The 27,953-nt window shown below is 43.7% G+C and overlaps 1 protein-coding gene across 2 annotated transcripts; it reads right to left on the reverse strand.

Annotated features, from left to right (window-relative positions):
* Positions 1 to 106: 106 nt before the first annotated feature.
* LOC135524834 (claudin-34-like) lies at positions 107 to 27,953 on the reverse strand. 2 transcript variants are annotated; one of them, XM_064952695.1, is made up of 2 exons: positions 27,851 to 27,953; positions 107 to 1,548 (listed from the first exon to the last, which is right to left on the reverse strand). In XM_064952695.1, the coding sequence occupies exon 2, from the start codon at positions 1,416 to 1,418 to the stop codon at positions 678 to 680; it is 741 nt and encodes a 246-aa protein (XP_064808767.1). In that variant the 5' UTR covers positions 1,419 to 1,548; positions 27,851 to 27,953; the 3' UTR covers positions 107 to 677. The 2 variants fall into 2 exon arrangements, with proteins under 2 accessions (XP_064808767.1, XP_064808766.1); XM_064952694.1 differs by lacking the exon at positions 27,851 to 27,953 and adding an exon at positions 27,625 to 27,736.

Genomic DNA, 27,953 nt, shown 5'->3' on the forward strand with positions numbered 1-27,953 from the left:
GCAGCCCCAGAGAGCTGGGTATGAAGTTTTGGCACCACACTGAGGTGCTGTAAAGTTAATTTCATTCACGGCAGGGGTCCAACAACAGGAGCAACATAGCAGGAAGTGATTTCAATATAAAAATCTATTTATTATGAAATTATATGAAGTAACAATACAGTACAGCTGACACATTCTTTTCACTTACATTTAAAAAAAAAAGTTATTTTACACATGATGACATTCCAAGGATTTCATGAACTTTGTCATGTTAATTTGATTTTATTATTAGCCTTTGTTTAACTGCGGAATCCATTGAGATCAGGGTCTCATTTGTAATGGTGCCTCGAGAACAACAGTTCAAGCATGATCACTACAAAATTACAGTTACAACATTTCAAATAAATTAGGTTGCAAATATATACAATCAATCAAAACAATTGCAGTTTTCATTAGTCACACTTATCAGAGACCAAAATATAGATCAGTGCGTCTATGCACTTGTCAAAGCTGTACTCTAAACTTCAACAATCATACTAAAATGATAATTTCACCCTTCTCCCAAAGTGTGTACTTCCACACTTTCTTGCATGTATTAAACAATGGCAGAAACTCTCTCCAGCCAATGCTTAAACCAATTCTATGCTTTTAAATCCATGACGGGGAGTTTACAAGTGCCTGTTTGTCTGCCCTCTGCCCTAAAAGTCTTCATCAGCCTGGAAGGCAGGGTTGTCTCTGGTCTCCTTGTCTCCATTCTCTGATATAGACTTTAGTCTTATGGGTGGCCCATGTAGAGGGTCCTTGTCGTTCTCTCCACTGACTGGCTTAGCCCTGATAACATACCTGTAGCAGAGGAATAGGAGACCGCCAAAGATAAGGAAGATCGAAGCACCGACCCCCATCCAGATAGCTCCGCCCACTTCCTGTCTGAGGGGGGCAGGAGGGAGGTGGAACTCTGGGGGGAATGCTACAGTCTGATTAGTCAGGACAGATTTCACGTTCCAGACTAGAGGGACCAGAAAGCTGACCCCTGTCAGGATGTACAGCCCCCCGGCCCCTGAGAACGTCAGTCTGATAAAGTCATGAGTCTTCTGACCAAAATAGATGTTCCTCACTGCGTACGCACCAAGGATGTTTCCCAACAGTCCAGTTATCACTGCTACCATGATGACCACCTGTGCCACGGAGATCTCCACGGGAACAAACAGGTCGGCAATGCTGATTGGCTGGCAGAACTCTGAGTCGGGTAGAGTGTGGCTGTAGAAACACGCCCGCCACACGCCCACCCAGGCCACGCCAGAGGTTACCACGGAGACGTCCTCTACGTACCACAGCCTCCACTCGTTGTGGCCCGCTGTGGCCATGGTCAGGATCCAGCCTACACAGCCAATCACTAGGCCCAGGAACTGCCAGTGAACCGTGTGGGCCAGGTACACCATGACCCTGTCAGAGGGTTGGTTACGTCAATGATCTGGGTTTAAGATGGACTCCTGACTCAGTCCTCCTGCCCACAGCCGGTCAACTCAAATACCACTGCAGAGTTCTGCAGCTTCTCTGGTCCCATGAAACCTGATGAGAGAAACATATTAGATCCACATGTAGTGTACAGCATTTTCCACAGTATATCACCAAAGGGGCAGATTCAGACTTAGGAAATGTGTCCTACACACTTTTCAGTAGTTGGTATTCAGACTTACCTTATGCAGGCGCATAACACGCTCTGCAGGTGGTGCTCCCTTGCACACAATGAATACATTTCATTCAACCTCTGAAAACCCTCCTATTTGCTGGCCAACATATGTTCTTGTGAAGTTTTCATTCAATAGGTTTTCAGTACATTTATCTTAAGCCATCCTTTTAAATACACTGTACCTTTAATCATAATTTTGTCTACAGACACACTAGAATATATTGACAGAACTGGTTTTGAATATTAGGAATCAAAGAAAGAAAGCAATCTATTGTAAATATATGCATATTGGTCTTAGTTTCCACACCAACTAGTAGATTTAGAATAGATTGTAGATTATTTAGGGTTAGGAAAGTATTTACAAATCCTAAACAGATTTATAGATTTATATTTCTAAGCCTTTATGCACAAAATATTTTGATGAATAAAAAAATACAGTGGTGTGATTCATCCTGAAAGTTATTGAAGTTCAATATATTAAATATTTGAAGGTGAAAAGGTGAAGGTGAAAAAAGTGTACAATAGGGGTTGAACAATAGTCCAATAAATCTACCATTATCCTCCCTAATCATCGTCATGAACTGTGTGCCAGAATCCAAACAGCTAAGTGTGGTCTGAATTCCATAATGATTCAAATAGGCTGTATCAAATTATTACACAACTTTAGCCTAATATGATTCACTATTGCTAGCGACCCTCAGGAACAACTTGTGACCGAGGAAAGAAAGGTAAACAGAATGGATTGGAATGATACAAAATGTAAGCAACAAATTGAAGGAAACTAACACGAGTGACAGTTATAATTGTATGTGGGTATTACTGATGGTGGCTGATATTTAACATTATACAAATTATTTTTTTAAACTACAGAAAGCCTGGGCATATAATTAAAACATTCTAGAGAGCATACATCAACTCAGTGGGTTCGGCACTAGAGAAGCCTATAGCTAGGGTCATCAAATGTAATCCCCGCAATTTATAGCCTACTGTACTTCACTGTGGAGGCAATATATGTCATATAGATATGATTTTCAGTTTCCTTCCACATGACTGGTTTGACATTCGTCTTCAGTAATCATAAGGAAAGATCATCTAAAACAATTGCTATATTTGTATTTACAATTCCTTTTTCCAAACGGATGACTCATTTACATAGCTCTTATCAATTTATACATTACAATGTATGAAGAATGATGTTATTTCTATCGGGAATAGTAGATTTGTAAGGGTAAATAATGCCACCTAGTGGAGAGAAAGAGCTAATGGATTAAGACAGGAAATGTAGTTCCAAATTCAAGTGTTGTAGTTATCGGTCTGGCTAGCTGCTAGCTGTTAGCTGTTGGCTGTTAGCTGCTAGCTGCTAGCTGTTAGCTGCTAGCTGTTAGCTGCTAGCTGTTAGCTGTTAGCTGTTAGCTGCTAGCTGTTAGCTGCTAGCTGTTAGCTGCTAGCTTCTGCACTCGACATGGAATATCAATTTTGTGATTGAAGTTGTATTTAAGAACATTGTTAGCACAAGTTATCAAGAGACTACTGCTGATTATTCATGTAACCACAAAAAGTCCTATCTCCATGGGATTCGTTTTACAGGGGGAGATAGGGCAGTGTAATTATATGCACAAACATACATTTAAGTCCCATCTGAATCTACCATGTCATTCATTTTTGCATAGCAGTAGAGTAATAATTCCAGACAGAATAACCTTCTGTTATCCACTAAGATCCTCTGATAATACTAGTCCACCGCAATTCGACATCCCTGTTGTTTTGAGAGAAATGTAAGAATTTGACAGGTGCTGCTCAAATTTGAGCAAAAAAAAACAATAACTGACTTCATAAATGAATGCTTTAAAAAAGTGCTGGGCTTAGCCTATATATGAAGGGCCTACATGAATCAACTTTCACAGTGAATGCTTTTGCTTATACTGCACGTTTTGTGCCAAAGATATGCACATTGCCAGATGTGTTAGTAAAAAATATTGTGCCTATTTAATGCAACCCTTAATCTTAATAGATCGCAAAGCAGTATTCCAGCTGAGCAACATTTTTGGAAATGAGAAGATCACTTTCTCATCCATAGCCTCAAAACACATCTCAAGTGCAAGTGCACTGTTTAGCGCACATCTGCAGGCTCAGGGGCATTTAGGATATTACTGCAGATCACTAAAATAATGATTATGATCACACTTGCTCAATAATTAGAACAGGAACAGATATAGCCCTTGGTTCACTCCAGACCTGACTGCCCTCGACCAGCACAAAAACATCCTGTGGCGGACTGCAATAGCATCAAATAGTCCCTGTGATATGCAACTGTTCAGGGAAGTCAGGAACCAATACACGCAGTCAGTCAGGAAAGCAAAGGCCAGCTTCTTCAGGCAGAAATTTGCATCCTGTAGCTCTAACTCCAAAAAGTTCTGGGACACTGTGAAGTCCAAGGAGAACAAGAGCACCTCCTCCCAGCTGCCCACTGCACTGAGGCTCGGTAACACGGTCACCACCGATAAATCCATGATTATCGAAAACTTTAACAAGCATTTCTCAACGGCCGGCCATGCCTTCCTCCTGGCTACTCCAACCTTGGACAACAGCTCCCCCCCCCCGCAGCTACTCGCCCAAGCCTCTCCAGATTCTCCTTTCCCAAATCCAGATAGCAGATGTTCTGAAAGAGCTGCAAAACCTGGACCCGTACAAATCAGCTGGGCTTGACAATCTGGACCCTCTATTTCTGAAACTATCTGCCGCCATTGTCGCAACCCCTATTACCAGCCTGTTCAAGCTCTCTTTCATATCGTCTGAGATCGCCAAGGATTGGAAAGCTGCCGCAGTCATCCCCCTCTTCAAAGGGGGAGACACCCTGGACCCAAACTGTTACAGACCTATATCCATCCTGCCCTGCCTATCTAAGGTCTTCGAAAGCCAAGTCAACAAACAGGTCACTGACCATCTCGAATCCCACCGTACCTTCTCCGCTGTGCAATCTGGTTTCCGAGCCGGTCACGGGTGCACCTCAGCCACGCTCAAGGTACTAAACAATATCATAACCGCCATCGATAAAAGACAGTACTGTGCAGCCGTCTTCATCGACCTTGCCAAGGCTTTTGACTCTGTCAATCACCATATTCTTATCGGCAGACTCAGTAGCCTCGATTTTTCTGATGATAGCCTTGCCTGGTTCACCAACTAGTTTGCAGACAGAGTTCAGTGTGTCAAATTGGAGGGCATGCTGTCCGGTCCTCTGGCAGTCTCTATGGGGTTGCCACAGGGTTAAATTCTGGTGCCGACACTTTTCTCTGTAGATATCAATGATGTTGCTCTTGCTGCGGGCGATACCTTGATCCACCTCTACGCAGACGACACCATTCTGTATACTTCCGGTCCGTCCTTGGACACTGTGCTATCTAACCTCCAAACGAGCTTCAATGCCATGCAACACTCCTTCCGTGGCCTCCAACTGCTCTTAAACGCTAGTAAAACCAAATGCATGCTTTTCAACCGTTCGCTGCCCGACTAGCATCACCACCCTGGATGGTTCCGACCTAGAATATGTGGACATCTATAAGTACCTAGGTGTCTGGCTAGACTGTAAACTCTCCTTCCAGACTCATATCAAACATCTCCAATCTAAAATCAAATCTAGAGTCGGCTTTCTATTCCGCAACAAAGCCTCCTTCACTCACGCTGCAAAACTTACCATAGTATAACTGACTATCCTACCGATCCTCGACTTCGGCGATGTCATCTACAAAATAGCTTCCAATACTCTACTCAGCAAACTGGAAGCAGTTTATCACAGTGCCATCCATTTTGTTACTAAAGCACCTTATACCACCCACCACTGCAACCTGTATGCTCTAGTCGGCTGGCCCTCGCTACATATTCGTCGCCAGACCCACTGGCTCCAGGTCATCTACAAGTCCATGCTAGGTAAAGCTCCGCCTTATCTCAGTTCACTGGTCACGATGGCAACACCCACCCATAGCACGCGCTCCAGCAGGTGTATCTGATCATCCCTAAAGCCAAAACCTCATTTGGCCGCATGCCATATGGCATTTGAAAAACATTTTGCATGAATCAACGCCGATTTGGGTGGTATTGGCCATTGTGTACATGGTTTGCCCTATGCCAATGTTTTCCCATTCATTTTTGTCCATTTCAGGGGGGTATTCCCTTACTGACATGATGACTCCTTGCTGTCCCCAGTCCACCTGGCCGTGCTGCTGCTCCAGTTTCAACTGTTCTGCCTTATTATTATTCGACCATGCTGGTCATTTATGAACATTTGAACATCTTGGCCATGTTCTGTTATAATCTCTACCCGGCACAGCCAGAAGAGGACTGGCCACCCCACATAGACTGGTTCCTCTCTAGGTTTCTTCCTAGGTTTTGGCCTTTCTAGGGAGTTTTTCCTAACCACCGTGCTTCTACACCTGCATTGCTTGCTGTTTGGGGTTTTAGGCTGGGTTTCTGTACAGCACTTTGAGATATCAGCTGATGTACGAAGGGCTATATAAATAAATTTGATTTGATTTGATCAGCTGCCCAGGTGGCTGATCTCAGACGATCCCACAGGTTAAGAAGCGTGGTTGTGTGGTTGTGAGGATGGTTGGACGTACAGATTCTCTAAAATAAAGTTGGAGGCTTATGGTAGACAATGGTAGAGAAATGAGCTCTTGAATTATCCTGGCAAAGGAAAAATGTTCACTACCAGGGATGAAATTAATTTGTGCTGAACATTTGAGAGAAATAAGGTTTTTGTGCATTTACATTGACATGTTAGTCATTTAGCAGACACCCGTATCCAGAAAGACTTAAATTTACTAACTATATCTTAAAATAGCTAGGTGGGACAACCACATATCATAGGCATAGAAAGTATGTTTTTCCTCATTAACGTAGCTATCAGTAGAGTCAGAGCTTGTACGTATGGAACATCTCTGGAATCTTTTATTTCAGCTCCTGAAATATGGGACCATGTTGTTTTTACATTTTTGTTCAGTATAAATATATATTGATATTAGTTGTCAGGGGTCTTTACTTAAACATAATTGTGTTATAATGTATTTCTACACTTAGAAAAAAAGGTGCTATCTACATCCTAAAAGGGTTCTTTGCCTATCCCCATGACGCCAACAGTGAGGGTTGCCTCGCTTCTAGTCCTTAGGAAACTGCAGTATTTTGTTTTTTTATGTATTATTTCTTACATTGTTAGCCCAGAAAATCTTAAGTGTTATTAAATACAGCCAGGAATAACTATTGGATATCAGAGCGACGTCAACTTACCAGTACGACGACCAGGAATACGACTTTCCCACAGCGGATCCTTTGTCCGAACCACCCAGGGCATTTGAACTGATTCCATAGGCTGACCCAAAACAACACCGCTAGAGAAGAGGTAGATGGAGCGGTCTTCTGGTAAGACTTTGGATGTGCGCACACCACCCACCGCTTCTGAGTATATTACTCACTAATGTCCAGTCTCTAGATAACAAGAATGATGAAACTAGGGCAAGGGTTGCTTTCCAGAGAGACATCAGGGATTGTAACATACTCTGTTTCACGGAAACATGACTCTCTCGGGATATGCTGTCGGAGTCAATACAACCACCTGGATTCTTTGTGCGTTGAGCCGACAGGAATAAACATCTCTCCGGGAAGAAAAGAGCGGGGGTGTGTGTATCATAATCCGTGGCCGACGTGAGTAAGACATTTAAATGTGTTAACCCTCGCAATCAATCTGAATATGTCCGTAAACACACCAGCCAGATGGTCTGCACATGGGTTAACACGTTTAAATGTCTTACTCACGTCGGCCACGGAGAAGGAGAGCCCACAGTCCTTGGTAGCGGGTTGCGTCGGTGGCCTCACATGCGTCAAGATGGCCACCATTTTTCCCGTAACCAAGAAGGCAAAGGTGTAACGGCGTTCTTCTTTAGTTGAAAGAGAGTCGGACCGAAATGCAGCGTGTAAGTTACTCATGACTGGAAGAGTCTGGCTGACTGGCAGATCTGGAAGAGTCTGGCTGTCTGGCGGATCTGGAAGAGTCTGGCTGACTGGCAGATCTGGCTGCTTCATGCTGACTGACGGCTCTGGCTGCTCCATGCTGACTGACAGCTCTGGTGGCTTCATGGAGACTGGCAGCTCCTTGCAGACTGGCAGCTCTATGCAGACTGGCAACTCCATGCAGACTGGCAGCTCTTTGCAGACTGGCAGCTCTGGCTGCTCCATGCAGACTAGCTGCTCCATGCAGACTAGCAGCTCAGGCTGCTCTATAGGCAGGAGGCTCCGGCAGCGCTGTAGAGGAGGAAGGCTCTAGAACCGCTGAACAGACGGGAGACTCCGACAGCGCAGGAGAGGGAGAAAGCGCTGGCTGCGCTGAACAGGCGAGGCGCACTGAAGGCCTGATGCGTGGTGCTGGCACTGGTGGTATTTGGCCGAGAACACGCACAGGAAGCCTAGTGCGGGGAGCTGCTACTGGAGGGCTGGGGTGTGGAGGTGGTTCTGGATAGACCGGACCGTGCAGGCGCACTGGAGCTCTTGAGCACCGAGCCTGCCCAACCTTACCTGGTTGAATACTCTCGGTTGCCCTGCCAGTGCTGTGAGGAGAAATAGCCCGCACTGGGCTATGTAGGCGAACCGGAGACACAGAGCGCACTGGTGCCATGAAAACCGGCCCAAGGTGACGCACTGGAGACCAGATGCGTAGAGCCGGCTTCATGGCATTTGGCTCGACGCTCAATCTAGCCCGGCCGATACGCGGAGCTGAAATATACCGCACCGGGCTATGCACCCGCACTGGGGACACCGTGCGCACCACTTCATAACACGGTGCCTGCCCGGTCTCTCTAGCCCCCCGGTAAGCACAGGGAGATTGCGCAGGTCTCCTACCTGACGCAGCCATACTCCCTGATAGCCCCCCCCCAAAAAAATTTGGGGGCTGCTTTTCGGGCTTCCTTGCCAACCGTGTTCCCTCGTATCGTCGGCTCCTATCTCCGGCTGCCTCTGCTCTCCTTAGTGCCTCCACCTGTTGCCATCCACGTCGCCGTGCTGCCTCCTCATACCAGCGCCTCTCCGGTTCAGCCGCTTCTAATTCCTCCTTAGGGCGGCGATATTCACCAGGCTGAGCCCGGGGTCTTTTTCCTTCCAGCACAGTCTTCCCATGTCCATTCTCCGAATAATTCCTCCTCCCTTTGCTTCTCCAGCTGTCGTTGCCTGTTAATACACTGCTCCTGTTTGGGCTGCACCTGCCTGTTGACACGCTGCTCGGTCCGAGTGTGGTGGGTGATTCTGTAACGGCGTTCTTCTTTAGTTGAAAGAGAGTCGGACCGAAATACAGCGTGTAAGTTACTCATGTTTATTTAGTGAAGACAAACGAACGAACTATACACGAATAACTAATAAATACAAAAATAACAAACAGAACGTGAAACCAATTACAGCCTGACTGGTGCACACTACACAGAGACAGGAACAATCACCCACGAAATACAAAGCAAAAACCAGGCTACCTAAATACGGTTCCCAATCAGCGACAACGAGAATCACCTGACTCTGATTGAGAACCGCCTCAGGCAGCCAACCTATTTAACACACACACACCCCTAATCAGCTACAATCCCAGACACTACAAACCCCAATACGAAAACACAATACATAATAACCCCATGTCACACCCTGGTCTGACTAACTAATAAACTAAAACACAAAATACTAAGACCAAGGCGATCGCCCCGTAGCACTCATATCTGTCATCATGACGTGCTTTGACAGACTAGTCAAGGATCAAATCAAATCAAATCAAATTGTATTTGTCACATACACATGGTTAGCAGATGTTAATGCGAGTGTAGCGAAATGCTTATGCTTCGAGTTCCGACAATGCAGTAATAACCAACAAGTAATCTAACTAACAATTCCAAAACTAATGTCTTATACACAGTGTAAGGGGATAAAGAATATGTACATAAAGATATGAATGAGTGATGGTGCAGAGCAGCATAGGCAAGATACAGTAGATGGTATCGTGTACAGTATATACATATGAGATGAGTATGTAAACAAAGTGGCATAGTTAAAGTGGCTAGTGATACATGTATTACATAAGGATGCAGTAGATGATATAGAGTACAGTATATACGTATACATATGAGATGAATAATGTAGGGTATGTAAACATTATATAAGGTAGCATTGTTTAAAGTGGGTAGTGATATATTTTACTTAATTTCCCATCAATTCCCATTATTAAAGTGGCTGGAGTTGAGTCAGTGTGTTGGCAGCAGCCACGCAATGTTAGTGGTTGCTGTTTAACAGTCTGATGGCCTTGAGATAGAAGCTGTTTTTCAGTCTCTCGGTCCCAGCTTTGATGCACCTGTACTGACCTCGCCTTCTGGATGATTGCGGGGTAAACAGGCAGTGGCTCGGGTGGGTGTTGTCCTTGATGATCTTTATGGCCTTCCCGTAACATCGGGTGGTGTAGGTGTCCTGGATGGCAGGTAGCTGCCCCCGGTGATGCGTTGTGCAGACCTCACTACCCTCTGGAGAGCCTTACGGTTGTGGGCGGAGCAGTTGCCGTACCAGGCGGTGATACAGCCCGCCAGGATGCTCTCGATTGTGCATCTGTAGAAGTTTGTGAGTGCTTTTGGTGACAAGCCAAATTTCTTCAGCCTCCTGAGGTTGAAGAGGCGCTGCTGCGCCTTCTTCACGATGCTGTCTGTGTGAGTGGACTGTAATAAACATATTAAACGCATGTAATAACGCATTCACTGACTGTTGTCTGCCTGTGGCCTAACCATGCAATTGTGGCTTGCACACTGTGTCATAACCCTACCCTCCCCCTGTCCTTCTGTAGATACTAATCGCACTGGTACAACCCTGTACGGGTGGCTGACTGAGATAACATATACATTGAACATATATACTGAAATTCCTAAAACACAAACACCCGACCTCCTTCGGGATGGGCTCCAAAGACAAAGAACTCTGTCGAGAACCAATGGGATACGGACACCAGGCTGGAGGGGACTGTCTATCACCTACAAGCAACCTACCAGAAGCCAGGACTACCAGAATCTACCTACATCATTATAATGTATTAAAAGGACTGCACATCATGTTTCGGCCTCTTTTTCCGAAAGTTCCATAAGAGCTGGACGAAGGAGCCGTGCAGCACGTTTTGCCAGACATCATTACGCATTGAATAAACGGTCTTTTATTATACCTTATCCGCCTTGTCCAGAGTCTCAACTTGATCTCATTTCCCATATACTTATTCATCAACAGGACCAATTCAGATTGTCAGTGATGTGTATGCCGAGGAACTTAAAACTTACTACCCTCTCCACTACTGTTCCATCGATGTGGATAGGGGGGTGTTCCCTCTGCTGTTTCCTGAAGTCCACAATCATCTCCTTAGTTTTGTTGACGTTGAGTGTGAGGTTATTGTCCTGACACCACACTCCGAGGGCCCTCACCTCCTCCCTGTAGGCCGTCTCGTCGTTGTTGTTAATCAAGCCTACCACTGTTGTGTCGTCCGCAAACTTGATGATTGAGTTGGAGGCGTGCGTTGCCGCGCAGTCGTGGGTGAACAGGGAGTACAGGAGAGGGCTCAGAACCACCCTTGTGGGGCCCCAGTGTTGAGGATCAGCGGGGTGGAGATGTTGTTGCCTACCCTCACCACCTGGGGGCGGCCCGTCAGGAAGTCCAGTACCCAGTTGCACAGGGCGGGTTCGAGACCCAGGGTCTCGAGCTTGATGACGAGCTTGGAGGGTACTATGGTGTTAAATGCCGAGCTGTAGTCGATGAACAGCATTCTCACATAGGTATTCCTCTTGTCCAGATGGGTTAGGGCAGTGTGCAGTGTGGTTGAGATTGCGTCGCCTGTGGACCTATTTGGGCGGTAAGCAAATTGGAGTGGGTCTAGGGTGTCAGGTAGGGTTGAGGTGATATGGTCCTTGACTAGTCTCTCAAAGCACTTCATGACGACGGAAGTGAGTCCTACGGGGCGGTAGTCATTTAGCTCAGTTACCTTAGCTTTCTTGGGAACAGGAACAATGGTGGCCCTCTTGAAGCATGTGGGAACAGCAGACTGGTATAGGGATTGATTGAATATGTCCGTAAACACACCAGCCAGCTGGTCTGCGCATGCTCTGAGGGCGCGGCTGGGGATGCCGTCTGGGCCTGCAGCCTTGCGAGGGTTAACACGTTTAAATGTTTTACTCACCTCAGCTGCAGTGAAGGAGAGACCGCATGTTTCCGTTGCAGGCCGTGTCAGTGGCACTGTATTGTCCTCAAAGTGGGCAAAAAAGTTATTTAGTCTGCCTGGGAGCAAGACATCCTGGTCCGTGACTGGGCTGGATTTCTTCTTGTAGTCCGTGATTGACTGTAGACCCTGCCACATACCTCTTGTGTCTGAGCCGTTGAATTGAGATTCTACTTTGTCTCTATACTGACGCTTAGCTTGTTTGATAGCCTTACGGAGGGAATAGCTGCACTGTTTGTATTCAGTCATGTTACCAGACACCTTGCCCTGATTGAATGCAGTGGTTCGCGCTTTCAGTTTCACGTGAATGCTGCCATCAATCCACGGTTTCTGGTTAGGGAATGTTTTAATCGTTGCTACGGGAACGACATCTTCAACGCACGTTCTAATGAACTCGCACACCGAATCAGCGTATTCGTCAATGTTGTTGTCTGATGCAATACGAAACATGTCCCAGTCCACATGATGGAAGTAGTCTTGGAGTGTGGAATCAGCTTGTTCGGACCAGCATTGGACAGACCTCAGCGCGGGAGCTTCTTGTTTTAGTTTCTGTCTGTCGGCAGGGATCAGCAAAATGGAGTCGTGGTCAGCTTTTCCGAAAGGAGGGCGGGGCAGGGCCTTATATGCGTCGTGGAAGTTAGAATAACAATGATCCAAGGTTTTGCCAGCCCTGGTGGCGCAATCGATATGCTGATACAATTTAGGGAGTCTTGTTTTCAGATTAGCCTTGTTAAAATCCCCAGCTACAATGAATGCAGCCTCAGGATGTATGGATTCCAGTCTGCAAAGAGTCAAATAAAGTTCGTTCAGGGCCATTGATGTGTCTGCTTGGGGGGGAATATATACGGCTGTGATTATAATCAAAGAGAATTCTCTTGGTAGATAATGCGGTCTACATTTGATTGTGAGGAATTCTAAATCAGGTGAACAGAAGGATTTGAGTTCCTGTATGTTTCTGTGATCACACCACGTCTCGTTAGCCATAAGGCACACGCCCCCGCCCCTCTTCTTACCAGAAAGGTGTTTGTTTCTGTCGGCGCGATGCGTGGAGAAACCCGCTGGTTGCACCGCCTCCGATCGCGTCTCTCCAGTGAGCCATGTTTCCGTGAAGCAAAGAACGTTACAGTCTCTGATGTCCCTCTGGAATGCTACCCTTGCTCGGATTTCATCAACCTTGTTGTCAAGAGACTGGACATTGGCGAGAAGAATGCTAGGGAGTGGTGCACGATGTGCCCGTCTCCGGAGTCTGACCAGAAGACCGCCTCGTTTCCTTCTTTTACGAAGTCGTTTATTTGGGTCGCCAGTTGAGATCCATTCTGTTGTCCTGGTTGAAAGGCAATCGCCATCACACGGACACTGCCCTATCCCATCTAGAAAAAAGGAATACCTATGCAAGAAGGCTGTTCATTGACTACAGCTCAGCATTCAACACCATAGTACCCTCCAAGCTCATCATTAAGCTTGAGGCCCTGGGTCTCAACTCCGCTCTGTGCAATTGGGTCCTGGACTTCCTGACGGGCCGCCCACAGGTGGAGAATGTAGGAAATAACATCTCCACTTCGCTGATCCTCAACACTGGGGCCCCACAAGGGTGCGTGCTCAGTCCCCTCCTGTACTCCCTGTTCACCCATGACTGTGTGGCCATGCACGCTTCCAACTCAATCATCAAGTTTGCAGATGACAGGACAGTATGCTCTGACTGGTAATAGCGAACTGAACGTAGTTATATAGAGCACCTCATTATAAAAATGTAATATTCAATATCGGCAAGTCAGACTAAATATTAGCACTACACTGCAAAAATCACTGAAGCTGGAGACTCAGATCTCCCTCACTAGCTTTAAGCACCAGCTGTCAGAGCAGCTCATAGATCACTGCACCTGTACATAGCTCATCTGTAAATAGCCCATCCAACTACCCCATCCCCATACTATTATTTATTGTTCTCCTTTGACCCCAGTTTCTCTACTTGCACACTCATCTCTGCACATCTATCACTCCAGTGTTTAATTGCTATATTGTAATTATTTTGTCACTATGACCTATTTATTGCCGTACCTCCCTTATCCTACCTCATTTGCACACACTGTATATAGACTTTTTCTATGTTTGTTTATCCCATGTGTAACTCTGTGTTGTTGTTTGTGTCAGTACTGCTTTGCTTTATTTTGGCCAGGTCGCAGTTGTAAATGAGAACTTGTTCTCAACTAGCCTACCTGGTTAAATAAAGGTAAAATAAAATAAAAAATAATTTAACAAATCTGGTGGATGATAACCTTCAATCTGGATAATAACACAAAACAAATCTTAAGGCTGGAGAAATTTATCGACAAATATTGCGACAGGGGAACCGATTTCAAAACGAAAACGTGACTCTTCTACAGACACAGACGATTTAATATTATCACCACTGGGAATGGTAAAGGTCAAAACCGATCTGTTAAAATTAGTAAATGACAAACTGGGTATACTTGAATTAGTCAGTAAGGATATAAAAGAGTTGAAGGCAAGCCTCGAGATGAGACATTGGAAAAGGAAACAAACAAGCTAAAAGGGACAGTCAATTAGATTGAAACCGTAGTGAATGAACTTAAAAAGGAGAACACCATTCTGAGAGAAGCCTTACTTGACATACAGACTAGATCCATGAGAAAGAATCTGCTACTTACAGGCATCCAAGGGAAAGAAGGAGAAGTTCCTGAATCTTAAATAGTTTGAGTTCCTCCTTACAGCGCTTCAGATTCCACGCAACAAAATCCAACTCGAACGTGTACACCACTTCATACAGAGAGGACAGAGGTACGAACGCCCAATCATTACCAAATTTGCTTCCTTTAAAGATAAAATAATGGGTAAAAGACTTGCTGGGACCAAAATTGGCATGAATGACCAGTTCCCAAAGAAATTTGCAGAACGGTTCTGTATCCAATTTTCAAGGACTAAAAGGGAAATGAGTAGCTCTCATCATCGATAAACTATATATTGATAACCAGTTGATCAGAGACACAAAGACTATTCCATGGCTATTTAAAAAATTACAAAGTTCTTATAGACGAAAATAATGAAACACAATTCTAGCCCGGTTATGGGATTGTAATAATACAACAAAAAATACAGCTTTTCTATATATCTTCACATATAACTAATTGGAACATAAAAGCACTAATTCAACATGGTGAAGATAAAAACACAGTAAACAGAAAGCACAGTATGTGTGGATGGTGTGGTGTGTGTGTGTATTTTATGTTTGGGAAAGTGTGGCGTTGAGTGAGAAAGGAAATGGTTGCATATCCCAGAACCAATGTATTGCTGTGACCGGGGATGTGAGAGAGCTTTCAATGTTGTTCAGATGATGGGTATACTTTTTATAATGAATTATATGTCTTATTTATTTATTTATTTATTTATTTATTGTCCTTTCATGGTGAAATAGTGTTTTAAAATAAATTATACATTTAATTTATTTATTGTCCTTTCATAGGGAACTACATTTTTTAAATAAATTATATATATTATTTATTTATTTATGATCCTTATATTGACAGAACGGTCCACAACCCTATACCCTAGACACGCACCTGAATGACCCAGATACTAAGGAGAAATCCCTAACTGTTTTATGGGTCTGCTGTAAGCGGTTTGTATGCAGCCAAAATGTGGTCAGAGACCTAGAGCAGCACTGCCCCCTCAAGATTCTGAGCCTGCTTGACAGGGTTGGTCTTGCAAAGCCATAGCCCCCTAAAGGGAGAGCATACTATACAAGGACATTCTCAAAGCTGCTAATGAGAACCTTGATGACCTTGTACCTAGCCGGTGGGGATTCCGCCAGTGGCAGTGATGGCAACACGAGCTGCAGTAACCCATAGGGAGGGGGTCACACTCTGACATTCAGAGAGGGGGTATATTATTGTGACCCTGGTGGCAATAATAATCAAAAGTCTGACTGCATGGAGATGCTTGGGAATATGGTCAATACGGGGGACCGTGTTGTGGGTGTTTCAGGGAAAAGGTGTACATTTGACCTCCATCATCTCGGACATGACAATGGTTAATAAAATCTCTCAATTTCTGCCCATTTTTCTTGCACAATCTTGCAGGCCTTCTCATACAGCTGCAACAGTATATGCATTTGTAAATCAGGACCTTTCTTGAGTTGGGCTCTGGGATGGTGCAACTGTTGAGAACGTGAGCCTATGGTTGTGTGGGGGGGAAGAGGGTTGAGTGTGTATGAGTGTGTGGGTGTAAGGGTGTATGTGTGTATGTGTGTATGGGTATATGTGTGTATCCCACAACTGTGCGAGTAAAAGATGTAGGGGACTAATAGGATAATAAATCCTTGTATAATGTAATGGTAATAGCGAGACTGGTGAGAGGTAAAATTCTTTGCATAAATTGCCTACATTACTACAAATATTAATAGCTAATTATGGAAACTAAGAAACAGGATTTTTAAAATATATATATATTTTTTGATTGCTATATATAATACAATTCGAGGTGAGGGCGATAGAAATGCATTTGGCGGTTGATCTATTTCTGTTCTATAAATGGCTCTGTGTGCTCTTTTCGAAGGATGGATCCCAGTCTTTTCAGGACTATGGGATACTGGGGGTCGGGGGTGGTCTGCCGGGCATTGGGATGTCAACCCAACTCGGGATGAGCAGGGCTTTTAGCGGGTGGAATAGTGGGGACCAATTGGAGTTTTAATTAGTAGCAATGCAAATATGGTACAGCTATACTTCTCCTCTGTTCCACTGGGAATGTAGAGGTTAACCAAGGCCCTGTGTGTCCCCAGGCGCTCTCATTGTTGACTTTTCCAACCGTAATAGCCTTGGTTTCATGCATGTTAACATCAGAAGCCTCCTCCCTAAGTTTGCTTTATTCACTGCTTTAGCAGTTTAGCTGAATTTTCCATTCAGCTAAACATAATTAATTATATTCACTGCAACATATTTTTTCAAGACAAAATAGACCAATATAGCATTTACAAAATCACATCACTACTGACATAGTGTCTTCCAATATGCCCATTTACATTATCGAGCCATTCGGGACAGGCACTACAAAGTCAGCCCGATTCCCTTAGCTCAGGTCCTTATCCAGCATACCTGGTAGCTACAGCACTGGAGAGAGGAACAGAACCAAACAAACAACGCGCTCATCCATAACATTGATAAGTGTAATAAATGTTGCTTAAAACTTCTTATGGCTGGTGGCTGTATTGAGTAGCTTGGATGAATAAGGTGCCCAGAGTAAACTGCCTGCTACTCAGGCCCAGTTGCTAATATATGCATATTATTAGTATAGGATAGAAAACACTCTGAAGTTTCTAAAACTGTTTGAATGATCTATGTGAGTATAACAGAACTCATATGGCAGGCAAAAACCTGAGAAAAAATCCAACCAGGAAGTGGGAAATCTGAGGTTTATAGTTTTTCAAGTCATTGCCTATCAAATATACAGGGCGAATGAGAGCTGTTTGAGTAAGGGGTCTGCCAGAGTGGCATGAGCTGATCACGCCTTCACGTGAGAGCGACCTGCGTTCCATTGCAATTCTAAAGACAAAGGAATTCTCCGCTTGGAACATTATTGAAGATTTATGTTAACAACATCCTAAAGATTGATTCTATACATCGTTTGACATGTTTCTATGAACTGTAATATAACGTTTTGAACTTTGTCTGAACTTTCGACTGGACTTGCACGCACCTAGTGAGTTTGAATTTGTTTACTAAACACGCTAACAAAAGGAGGTATTTGGACATAAATGATGAACTTTATCGAACAAACCAAACATTTATTGTGGAACTGGGATTCCTGGGAGTGCATTCGGATGAAGATCATCAAAGGTAAGTGAATATTTATAATGCTATTTCTGACTTCTGTTGACTCCACAACATGGCGGGTATCTGTTTGGCTTGTTTTTTGTTGTCTGAGCGCTGTACTCAGATTATGGCATGGTGTGCTCTTTCCATAAAGTTTTTTTGAAATCTGACACAGCGGTTGCATTAAGGAGCAGTGGATCTAAAATTCCATGCATAACAGTTGTATTATATTTACATTTAAGTCATTTGGCAGATGCTCTTATCCAGAGCGACTTACAAATTGGTGAATTCACCTTATGACATCCTTTTATCAATGTTAATTATGAGTATTTATGTATATTGATGTGGCTCTCTGCAAAATCACCGGATGTTTTGGAACTACTGAACATAACATGCCAATGTAAACTGAGATTTTTGGATATAAATATGAACTTTATCGAACAAAACATACATGTATTGTGTAACACGAAGTCCTATGAGTGTCATCTGATGAAGATCATCAAACGTTAATGATTAATTTTATCTCTATTTCTGCTTTTTGTGACTCCTCTCTTTCGCTGGAAAAATGGCTGTGTTTTTCTGTGACTAGGCAGTGACAAAACATAATCGTTTGGTGTCCTTTCGCTGTAAAGCCTTTTTGAAATTGGACACTGTGGTGGGATTAACAACAAGTTTATCTTTAAAAAATGGTGTAAAATACTTGTATGTTTGACGAATTTTAATTATGAGATTTTTGTTGTTTGAATTTGGCACCCTGCACTTTCACTGGCTGTTGTCATATCAATCCCAGTAGCGGGATTTCAGCCATAAGAAGTTCAAATAAAAAAGGAACCCTTGTCTGTATATTTCTTTTACAATAACCTGTTGCTGACGGAAGGTAAGTGTGAAATGTATGTACTAAGATAGAGAAGTTAACTTGGGTGTCGGCCCACGCAGAGCAGGGATGCACGATGAATGTGTGTGTGTGTCAGTGTACCAAACACTGCCCGCGGCCAGTGACAGACTTTTCCGTCACATTACCTTCCTCCTCTCCAGAAGCGACCAGGTTCGGGAGCCGGGATATACTTTTCAGGGAAGTCGGGAACCAATACACACAGTCAGTTAGGAAAGCATTGGCTAGCCTTTTCAAACAGAAATTTGCATCCTGCAGCACTAATTCCAAAATGTTTTGGAACACAGCAAAGTCCATGGAGAATAAAATTACCTCCTCCCAGGTGCCCACTGCACTGAGACTAGGAAACACTGTCACACTGATAAATCCACAATAATTGAGAATTTCAATAAGCATTTTTCTATGGCTGGCCATGCTTTCCACCTGGCTACCCCAAACCCGGCCAACAGCTCTGCACCCCCCGCAGCAACTGCCCCCCTCTCGCTTCTCAGCTGAAAAATCTGGATCCTTACAAATCAGCTGGGCTAGACAATCTGGAACCTCTCTTCCTAAAATTATCCACCTCAATTGTTGCAACCCCTATTTCTAGTCTGTTCAACCTCTTTTTCGTATCATCAAAGATTTCAAAAAATTGGAAAGTGGCCACTGTCATCTCCCTCTTCAAAGGGGGAGACACTCTAGACCCAAAATGTTATAGACCTATATCCATCCTGCCCTGCTTTTCAAAAGGCTTCGAAAGCCAAGTGAACAAACAGATCACCGACCATTTCGAATCCCACACAACCTTCTCCGCTATAAAATCTGGTTTCCGAGCTGGTCACCTCAGCCACGCTCACGGTCTTAAACAACATCATAACTGCCATCGATAAAAGACAGTACTGTGCAGCCGTCTTCATTGACCTGGCCAAAACTTTCAACTCTGTCAATCACCGTATTCTTATTGGCAGACTCAACAGCTTTGGTTTCTCTAATGACTGCCTCGCCTGGTTCACTAACTACTTCTCAGATAGAGTTCAGTGTGTCAAATCAGAGGCCCTGTTGTCCGGACCTCTGGCAGTCTCTATGGGGGTGCCACAGTGTTCAATTCTTGGGCCAACTCTTTTCTCTGTATATATCAATGATGTCGCTCTTGCTGCGGGTGATTCTTTCATCCACCTCTATGCAGGCAACACCATTCTGTATACATCTGGCCCTTCTTTGGCAAACCTCCAAATGAGCTTCAATGCCATACAACACTCCTTCTGTGGCCTCCAACTGCTCTTAAATGCTAGTAAAACTAAATTAATGCTCTTCAACCGTTCTGTGCCCGCCCGACTAGCATCACCACTCTGGACGGTTCCGACTTAGAATGTGTGGACACCTATAAATACATTGGTGTCTGGCTATACTGTAAACTCTCCCTCCAGACTGACATTAAGCATCTCCAATCCAAAGTTAAATCTAGAATCGGCTTACTATTTCACAACTAAACCTCCTTCACTCATGCCGCCAAACATAACATCGTAAAACTGACTATCCTACCGATCCTTGACTTCTGCGATGTCATTTACAAAATAGCCTCCAACACTCTACTCAGCAAATTAGATGCAGTCTATCACAGTGCCATCCGCTTTGTCACCAAAGCCCCATATACTACACACCACCGCGACCTGTATGCTCTCGTTGGCTGTTCCTCTCTACATATCCATCGCCAAACCCACTGGCTCCAGGTCATCTATAAGTCTATGCTAGGTAAAGCTCCGCCTTATCTCAGCTCACTGGTCACCATAGCAACACCCACCCGTTTGCTGCACTGAAAGTAAAGGGGCTGAATAATTTTGCAAGCCCAATTTTTCAGTTTTTGATTTGTTAAAAAAGTTTGAAATATCCAATAAATGTCGTTCCACTTCATGATTGTGTCCCACTTGTTGTTGATTCTTCACAAAAAATACAGTTTTATATCTTTATGTTTGAAGCCTGAAATGTGGCAAAAGGTCGCAAAGTTCAAGGGGGCCGAATACATTCGTAAGGCACTGTATGAAAACCAGCATGCTCGACCCCACTTCTGGCAGATTCCCCTCCATCTAGACGCCAAAAAAAAAACAGTGTTCTCAACAGGAACTGGTTAACAGGTGGGGTACTATTGCAATGATCGTCACCAATGCCCCTCCAAGCTTTCAGAGAGTGATGCAACTGGCTTTCCGTGGATTGCATTGGAGTATCAGCGTTATACATGGATGACATCATTGTTTAGAGAGCAGATTTTGAGCAGCATTTTCAACATCTCAGGTAAAGTGTTGGAATTGGTTCAGAGCAGCTGGATTGAGGTTGAACAGGAACAGGGTCTACAGGAAGCACAACAGACAGATCCTAATCTACAGAGTGGCTAACCGATGGACAGAAGCCATCTCAAAGGGAAATTTCTGGTTAGGGAATGTTTTAATCGTTGCTATGGGAACGACATCTTCAACGCACGTTCTAATGAACTCGCACACCGAATCAGCGTATTCGTCAATGTTGTTATCTGACGCAATACGAAACATGTCCCAGTCCACGTGATGGAAGCAGTCTTGGAGTGTGGAGTCAGCTTGGTCGATCCAGCGTTGGACAGACCTCAGCGTGGGAGCTTCTTTTTTTAGTTTTTGTCTGTAGGCAGGTATCAGCAAAATGGAGTCATGGTCAGCTTTTCCGAAAGGGGGGCGGGGCAGGGCCTTATATGCGTCGCGGAAGTTAGAGTAACAGTGATCCAAGATTTTCCACCCCTGGTTGCGCAATCGATATGCTGATAAAATTTAGGGAGTCTTGTTTTCAGATTAGCCTTGTTAAAATCCCCAGCAACAATGAATGCAGCCTCTGGATAAATGGTTTCCAGTCTGCAAAGAGTTAAATAAAGTTTGTTCAGAGCCATCGATGTGTCTGCTTGGGGGGGATATATACGGCTGTGATTATAATCGAAGAGAATTCTCTTGGTAGATAATGCGGTCTACATTTGATTGTGAGGAATTCTAAATCAGGTGAACAGAAGGATTTAAGTTCCTGTATGTTTATTTCATCGCACCATGCCTCGTTAGCCATAAGGCATACACCCCCACCCCTCTTCTTACCAGAAAGGTGTTTGTTTCTGTCGGCGCGATGCGTGGAGAAACCCGTTGGCTGCACCGCTTCGGATAGCGTCTCTCCAGTGAGCCATGTTTCCGTGAAGCACAGAACATTACAGTCTCTGATGTCCCTCTGGAATGCTACCCTTGCTCGGATTTCATCAACCTTGTTGTCAAGAGACTGGACATTGGCAAGAAGAATGCTAGGAAGTGGGGCACGATGTGCCGTCTCCGTGAATCCCAATGCTGGCTTGCTTCTGAAGCTAAGCAGGGTTGGTCCTGAATGGGAGACCAAATTCTGATGGAAGTGGTGTTGGAGAGCCAGTGAGAGGCACCCTTTCCTCTGATCCATTTTTTTTGTATATATATAAAAACGTCCCAACGCCCCATGGCAGTTTTTGGGGACATTGCCCTGTGTAGGGTGCCGTCTTTCGGATGGGACGTTAAATGGGTGTCCTGACTCTCTGTGGTCACTAAAGATCCCATGGCACTTATTGTGGTGTAACCCCGGTGTCCTGGCTAAATTCCCAATCTGGCCCTCATACCATCACAGTCAGCTAATCATCCCCAGTTTACAATTGGCTCATTCATCCCCTCTCCTCTGTAACTATTCCCCAGGTCATTGATGTAAATGAGAATGTGTTCTCAGTCAACTTACCTGGTAAAATAAAGGTTAAATTATATTAATACAAAAACTCAAAATTAAAGAAAAATCTCACCCATCTATCTACACACAAAACCCCATGATGACAGCGATTACATCTGTGAGTCTTTCTAGGTAAGTTTCTAAGGTCTCTGCACTGTAAGCTTTATAATTAATTTTAAGATCCTTCTATTGGTTTTTAAATCAATCCACGATTGTGCACCCAAATACATGTCAGACATGCTTTAAGTTATGTACCCTGTAGGTCCCTCAGGTCCTCTGGCAGTGGCCTTTTAACTCTCCCATAGCCTAGCACCAAGAGGCATGGAGAGGCAGCCTTTAGTTGCTATGCCCCCAGCCTCTGGAATAGCCAGAGAACCTGAGAGGGGCCGAAACTGTGGACATTTAAAAAAACATTTTTAGCTTTTCTTTTCCTTAGGGTGATTTTAAGTCATTCAGTTATTGTCACTCTTTTGTTTTTTATTCTCTTATGTTTGTTGTGTAGTTAATATTTCAGTTTTTATTTTATTTTTTGTATTTTCCAGTGAAGCACGTTGTGCTACATTCCATGTCTGGAATGTGTTGTACGAATAAATCTTCATTTGAAGAACTTTTCTCACCTGGATTGTACAATATTTGAAAATTATTATTAATTTAGAAACTTTGTCAAGTTGGTTGTTCATCATTGCTGGACAGCCATTTAAGTCTTTCCATAGATTTTCATGCCGATTTTAAGTCAAAACTATAACTAAGCCACTCAGTAACATTTAATGTTGTCATGGTAAGCAACTCCAGAGGATATTTGGCCTTGTCTTTTAGCTTATTGTCCTGTTGAAAGATGAATGTGTCCCAGCGTCTGTTGGAGTGCAAACTTAAGAATGCAGAGCACCGCTTTATTATAGACAGACGTCTCCCCATCTTAGCTACTACTGCATCAAAATGTTTTGACCATGACAGTTTGCAATCTAGGGTTACTCCAATCCGTTTAGTCATCTCAACTTGCTCAATTTCCACATAATTTACTACAAGATTTAGTTGAGCTGTAGGGTTTAGTGAGTGTTTTGTTCCAAATACAATGCTTTTAGTTTTATTCCTTGCCACCCACTCTGAAACAAACTGATGTTGAGTGTTGCAGTCATTTCAGTCGCTGTAGTAGCTGACGTGTATAGTGTTGAGTCATCCGCATACATAGACACTCAGGCTGTGGCACTTCATTAGTAAACATTTTAAAAAGCAAGAGGGCTAAACAGAAACCCTGGGGAATTCCTGATTCTAACTGGATTATGTTTGAGAGGTGTCCATTAAAGAACATACAACACTCCTTCCGTGGCCTCCAACTGCTCTTAAACGCTAGTAAAACCAAATGCATGCTTTTCAACCGATCGCTGCCTGCACCCGCATGCCCGACTAGCATCACCACCCTGGATGGTTCCGACCTTGAATATGTGGACATCTATAAGTACCTAGGTGTCTGGCTAGACTGTAAACTCTCCTTCCAGACTCATATCAAACGTCTCCAATCGAAAATCAAATCAAGAGTCGGCTTTCTATTCCGCAACAAAGCCTCCTTCACTCACGCCGCCAAACTTACCCTAGTAAAACTGACTATCCTACCGATCCTCGACTTCGGCGATGTCATCTACAAAATTGCTTCCAACACTCTACTCAGCAAACTGGATGTAGTTTATCACAGTGCCATCCGTTTTGTCACTAAAGCACCTTATACCACCCACCACTGCGACTTGTATGCTCTAGTCGGCTGGCCCTCGCTACATATTCGTCGCCAGACCCACTGGCTCCAGGTCATCTAAGAGTCCATGCTAGGTAAAGCTCCTCCTTATCTCAGTTCACTGGTCACGATGGCAACACCCACCGGTAGCACGCGCTCCAGCAGGTGTATCTCACTGATCATCCCTAAAGCCAACACCTCATTTGGCCGCCTTTCGTTCCAGTACTCTGCTGCCTGTGACTGGAACGAATTGCAAAAATCCCTGAAGTTGGAGACTTTTATCTCCCTCACCAACTTCAAACATCTGCTATCTGAGCAGCTAACCGATCGCTGCAGCTGTACATAGTCTATTGGTAAATAGCCCACCCATTTTCACCTACCTCATCCCCATACTGTTTTAATTTATTTACTTTTCTGCTCTTTTGCACACCAATATCTCTACCTGTACATGACCATCTGATCATTTATCACTCCAGTGTTAATCTGCAAAATTGTAATTATTCGCCTACCTCCTCATGCCTTTTGCACACAATGTATATAGACTCCCCTTTTTTTCTACTGTGTTATTGACTTGTTAATTGTTTACTCCATGTGTAACTCTGTGTTGTCTGTTCACACTGCTATGCTTTATCTTGGCCAGGTCGCAGTTGCAAATGAGAACTTGTTCTCAACTAGCCTACCTGGTTAAGTAAAGGTGAAATAAAAAATAAAAAACACCCTCTATGTTCTGTTAGACAAGTACCTCTTTATCCACATCATAGCAGGGGGTGTAAACCCATAACACATATGTTTTTCCAGCAGCAGACTATGATCGATAATGTCAAAAGCTGCAATGAAGTCTAACAAGACAGCCTCCACAATCATTTTATCATCAATATCTCTCAGCCAATCATCAGTCATCTGTGTAAGTGCTGTGCTTGTTGAGTGTCCATCCCTATAAGCAAGCTGAAAGTCTGTTGTCAATTTGTTTATTGTGAAATAGCATTGTATCTGGTCAAACACCATGTTTTCTAGAAGTGTATTAATGGTTGGTAACAGGCTGATTGGTCGGCTATTTGAGCCAGTAAATGGGGTTTTACTATTCTTAGGTAGCGGAATGACTTTAGCTTCCTTCAAGATCTGAGGGCACACACTCTCTAGAAGGCTTAAATTGAAGATATGGCAAATAGGAGTGGCAATATCATCCGCATTTATACTCAGTCATTTTCCACCCAGATTGTCAGACCCCGGTGGTTGGTCATTGTTGATAGACAACAATACATTTTTCACCTCTTCCACACTGACTTTACTGAATTCAAATGTACAATTCTTGTCCTTCATAATTTGGTCAGATATACTTGGATGTGTAGTGTCAGTGTTTGTTGCTGGCATGTCATCCCCAAGTTTGCTTATCTTGCCAATGAAAAAGTCATTAAAATAGTTGGCAATATCAGTGGACTTTGTGATGAATGAGCCATCTGATTCAACGAATGATGGAGCCGAGTTGGCTTTTTAGTAGCATTATTTATATAATTTCTTTGTTTCATAGCATAGTTTCTCTTTTTATTTAGATTATTCACATGATTTCTTAATTTGCAGTACGTTTGCCAATCAGTTGGGCTGCCAGACTTAATTGCCATACCTTTTGCCTCATCCCTCTCAATAGTTTCTGAAGGCACTGTAGTTTTGATGAATGTATTTACATTTTGAAAACACATTTACTGGTCAGAGGTAAGAGTTCGGTGCCTTGTGAAGTCTGTTTTGAAAATTGACAACATTGTTAAAAAAATGCTTGTACCCGATTGAGAAAAAGTGAAGGTCAGAATAGACACACTTATGCCACACCTCAATTTCTGTGATATCCACCCCAAAATAAACAGAGACCACTTAAAAGACTGATTAAAAACTAGAGGCTCCATGAGATACTAGATATTACACAGTACTGCCTGCCAAACAGAAACCCTCTGCACTTTAACAGGTCCATGCTCTTTGAGCTCTGCAGGATAACATGTCGTCAGCTGATTCAACTACTCATTATATGAACAAAGATAAACGCAACATGAGCTAGAATCAAAAATCCCAGAAATGTTCCACATGCACAAAAAGCTTCTTTTGATTTATGCACAAATGTTTACCTCCCTGTTAGTGAATATTTCTCCTTTATCAAGATAATCCATCCACCTGACAGGTGTTGCATATCAAGAAGCTGATAAAACAGCATGATCACTACACAGGTGCACCTTGTCCCGGGGACAATAAAAGGCCACTAAAATGTGCAGTTTTGTTACATAGCACAATGCCACAGATGTCTAAAGTTGAGCGAGAGTGCAAATGGCATTCTGACTGCAGAAATGTCCACCAGAGAATTGGTTGCCAGAGAATTGAATGTTCATTTATTTACCATAAACCGCTTCCATCGTTGTTTTAGAAAACTTGGCAGTACGTCCAACCGGCCTCACAACATTTTTATTTATATAACCTTTAACCAGGCAATGTTTTTATTTACAATGATGGCCTAGGAACAGTGGGTTAACTGCCTTGTTCAGGGGCAGAATGACAGATTTTTACCTTGTCAGCTCGGGGATTCAATCGAGCAAACTTTCGGTTACTGGCCCAACACTAACTTCTAGGCTACCTGCCGCCCCAGCCAACCACATGTAACCACGCCAGCTCAGGTCCTCCACATCCGGCTTCTTCATCTTCGTCTCAGGGAAGCTCATCTGCGTGCTCGGCGTCCTCATCCGAATCGTGACATGACTGCAGTTCAGCATCATCGAGCAGTTTGCCAATGTTGTTAACAGAGTGCACCATGGTGGCGGTGGGGTTATGGTATGGGCGATATCCTAAGGCCTATTGTCATGTCATTTATCTGCCTCCGTCACCTCATGTTTCTGCATGATAATGCATGGCCCCATGTCGCAAGGATCTGTACATATTTCTTGGAGGGTTTCTTGGAGCTGAAAATGTCCCAGTTCTTTCATGGCTTGCATACTCACCAGACATGTCACCCATTGAGCATGTTTGGAACGCTTTGGATCGATGTGTACACCAGTGTGTTTCAGTTCCTGCCAATATCCAGCAACTTCGCATTGGTTTTGAAGCGGAGTGGAACAACATTCCACAGGTCACAATCAACAGCCTGATCAACTCTATGCGAAGGAGATGTGTCGCTCTGCACGAGGCAAACAGTGGTCACACCAGATACTGACTGGTTTTCTGATCCACATCCCTACCTTTTTTTTCGGTATCTGTGACCAACACATGCATATCGGTATTCCCAGTCATGTGAAATTCATAGATTTGATCCTAATGAATATTTTTAAATTGACTGATTTCCTTAAAGTGTACCTCAGTAAAATCCTTGAAATTGTTGCGTTTATATTGTTGTTCAGTTCAGTGTATAATTGAGTGGAAAATATTCACTAAACTATAACTGACAACAATTGCTGACACAATCATTTTCTCAGTCTGCGTTTAATGACTGAGTTAAACATTGATATGATAGCTATTTACTGTATTGTATCTCAAATGTAAATAAAAACTAAAACTCACACAGGTGATATAAGTCTGCAGTAAGAAACGCTAGGCCTCCTGCAGCTCCTGGATCAAATGACCACAGATGAAATGTTTCACTGCTGCTGTTCCATCACTGTCAACCCCAGTCAGACCTGTTAAATACCTGTTAAACTATAGTCCTAGTGAATGATTGACTAGATATAATCTTTCACCTCACCTGGGAGTGGCTGAGCCATCAATAAAGTCAATCTTTGGTACTTACCTGCTGTAGTCTTCCTGTAGGTCTCCTCATGCACTCTGTAGATAGTGTGTCATAGTGGCAGGGCTATTCTTCGGAATTGTGTCCTGTTAGTAATGTGAGAAAG

Source organism: Oncorhynchus masou, chromosome 31 (genome assembly GCF_036934945.1).
Source record: "Oncorhynchus masou masou isolate Uvic2021 chromosome 31, UVic_Omas_1.1, whole genome shotgun sequence".
NCBI classification, from domain to species: Eukaryota; Metazoa; Chordata; class Actinopteri; order Salmoniformes; family Salmonidae; genus Oncorhynchus; species Oncorhynchus masou.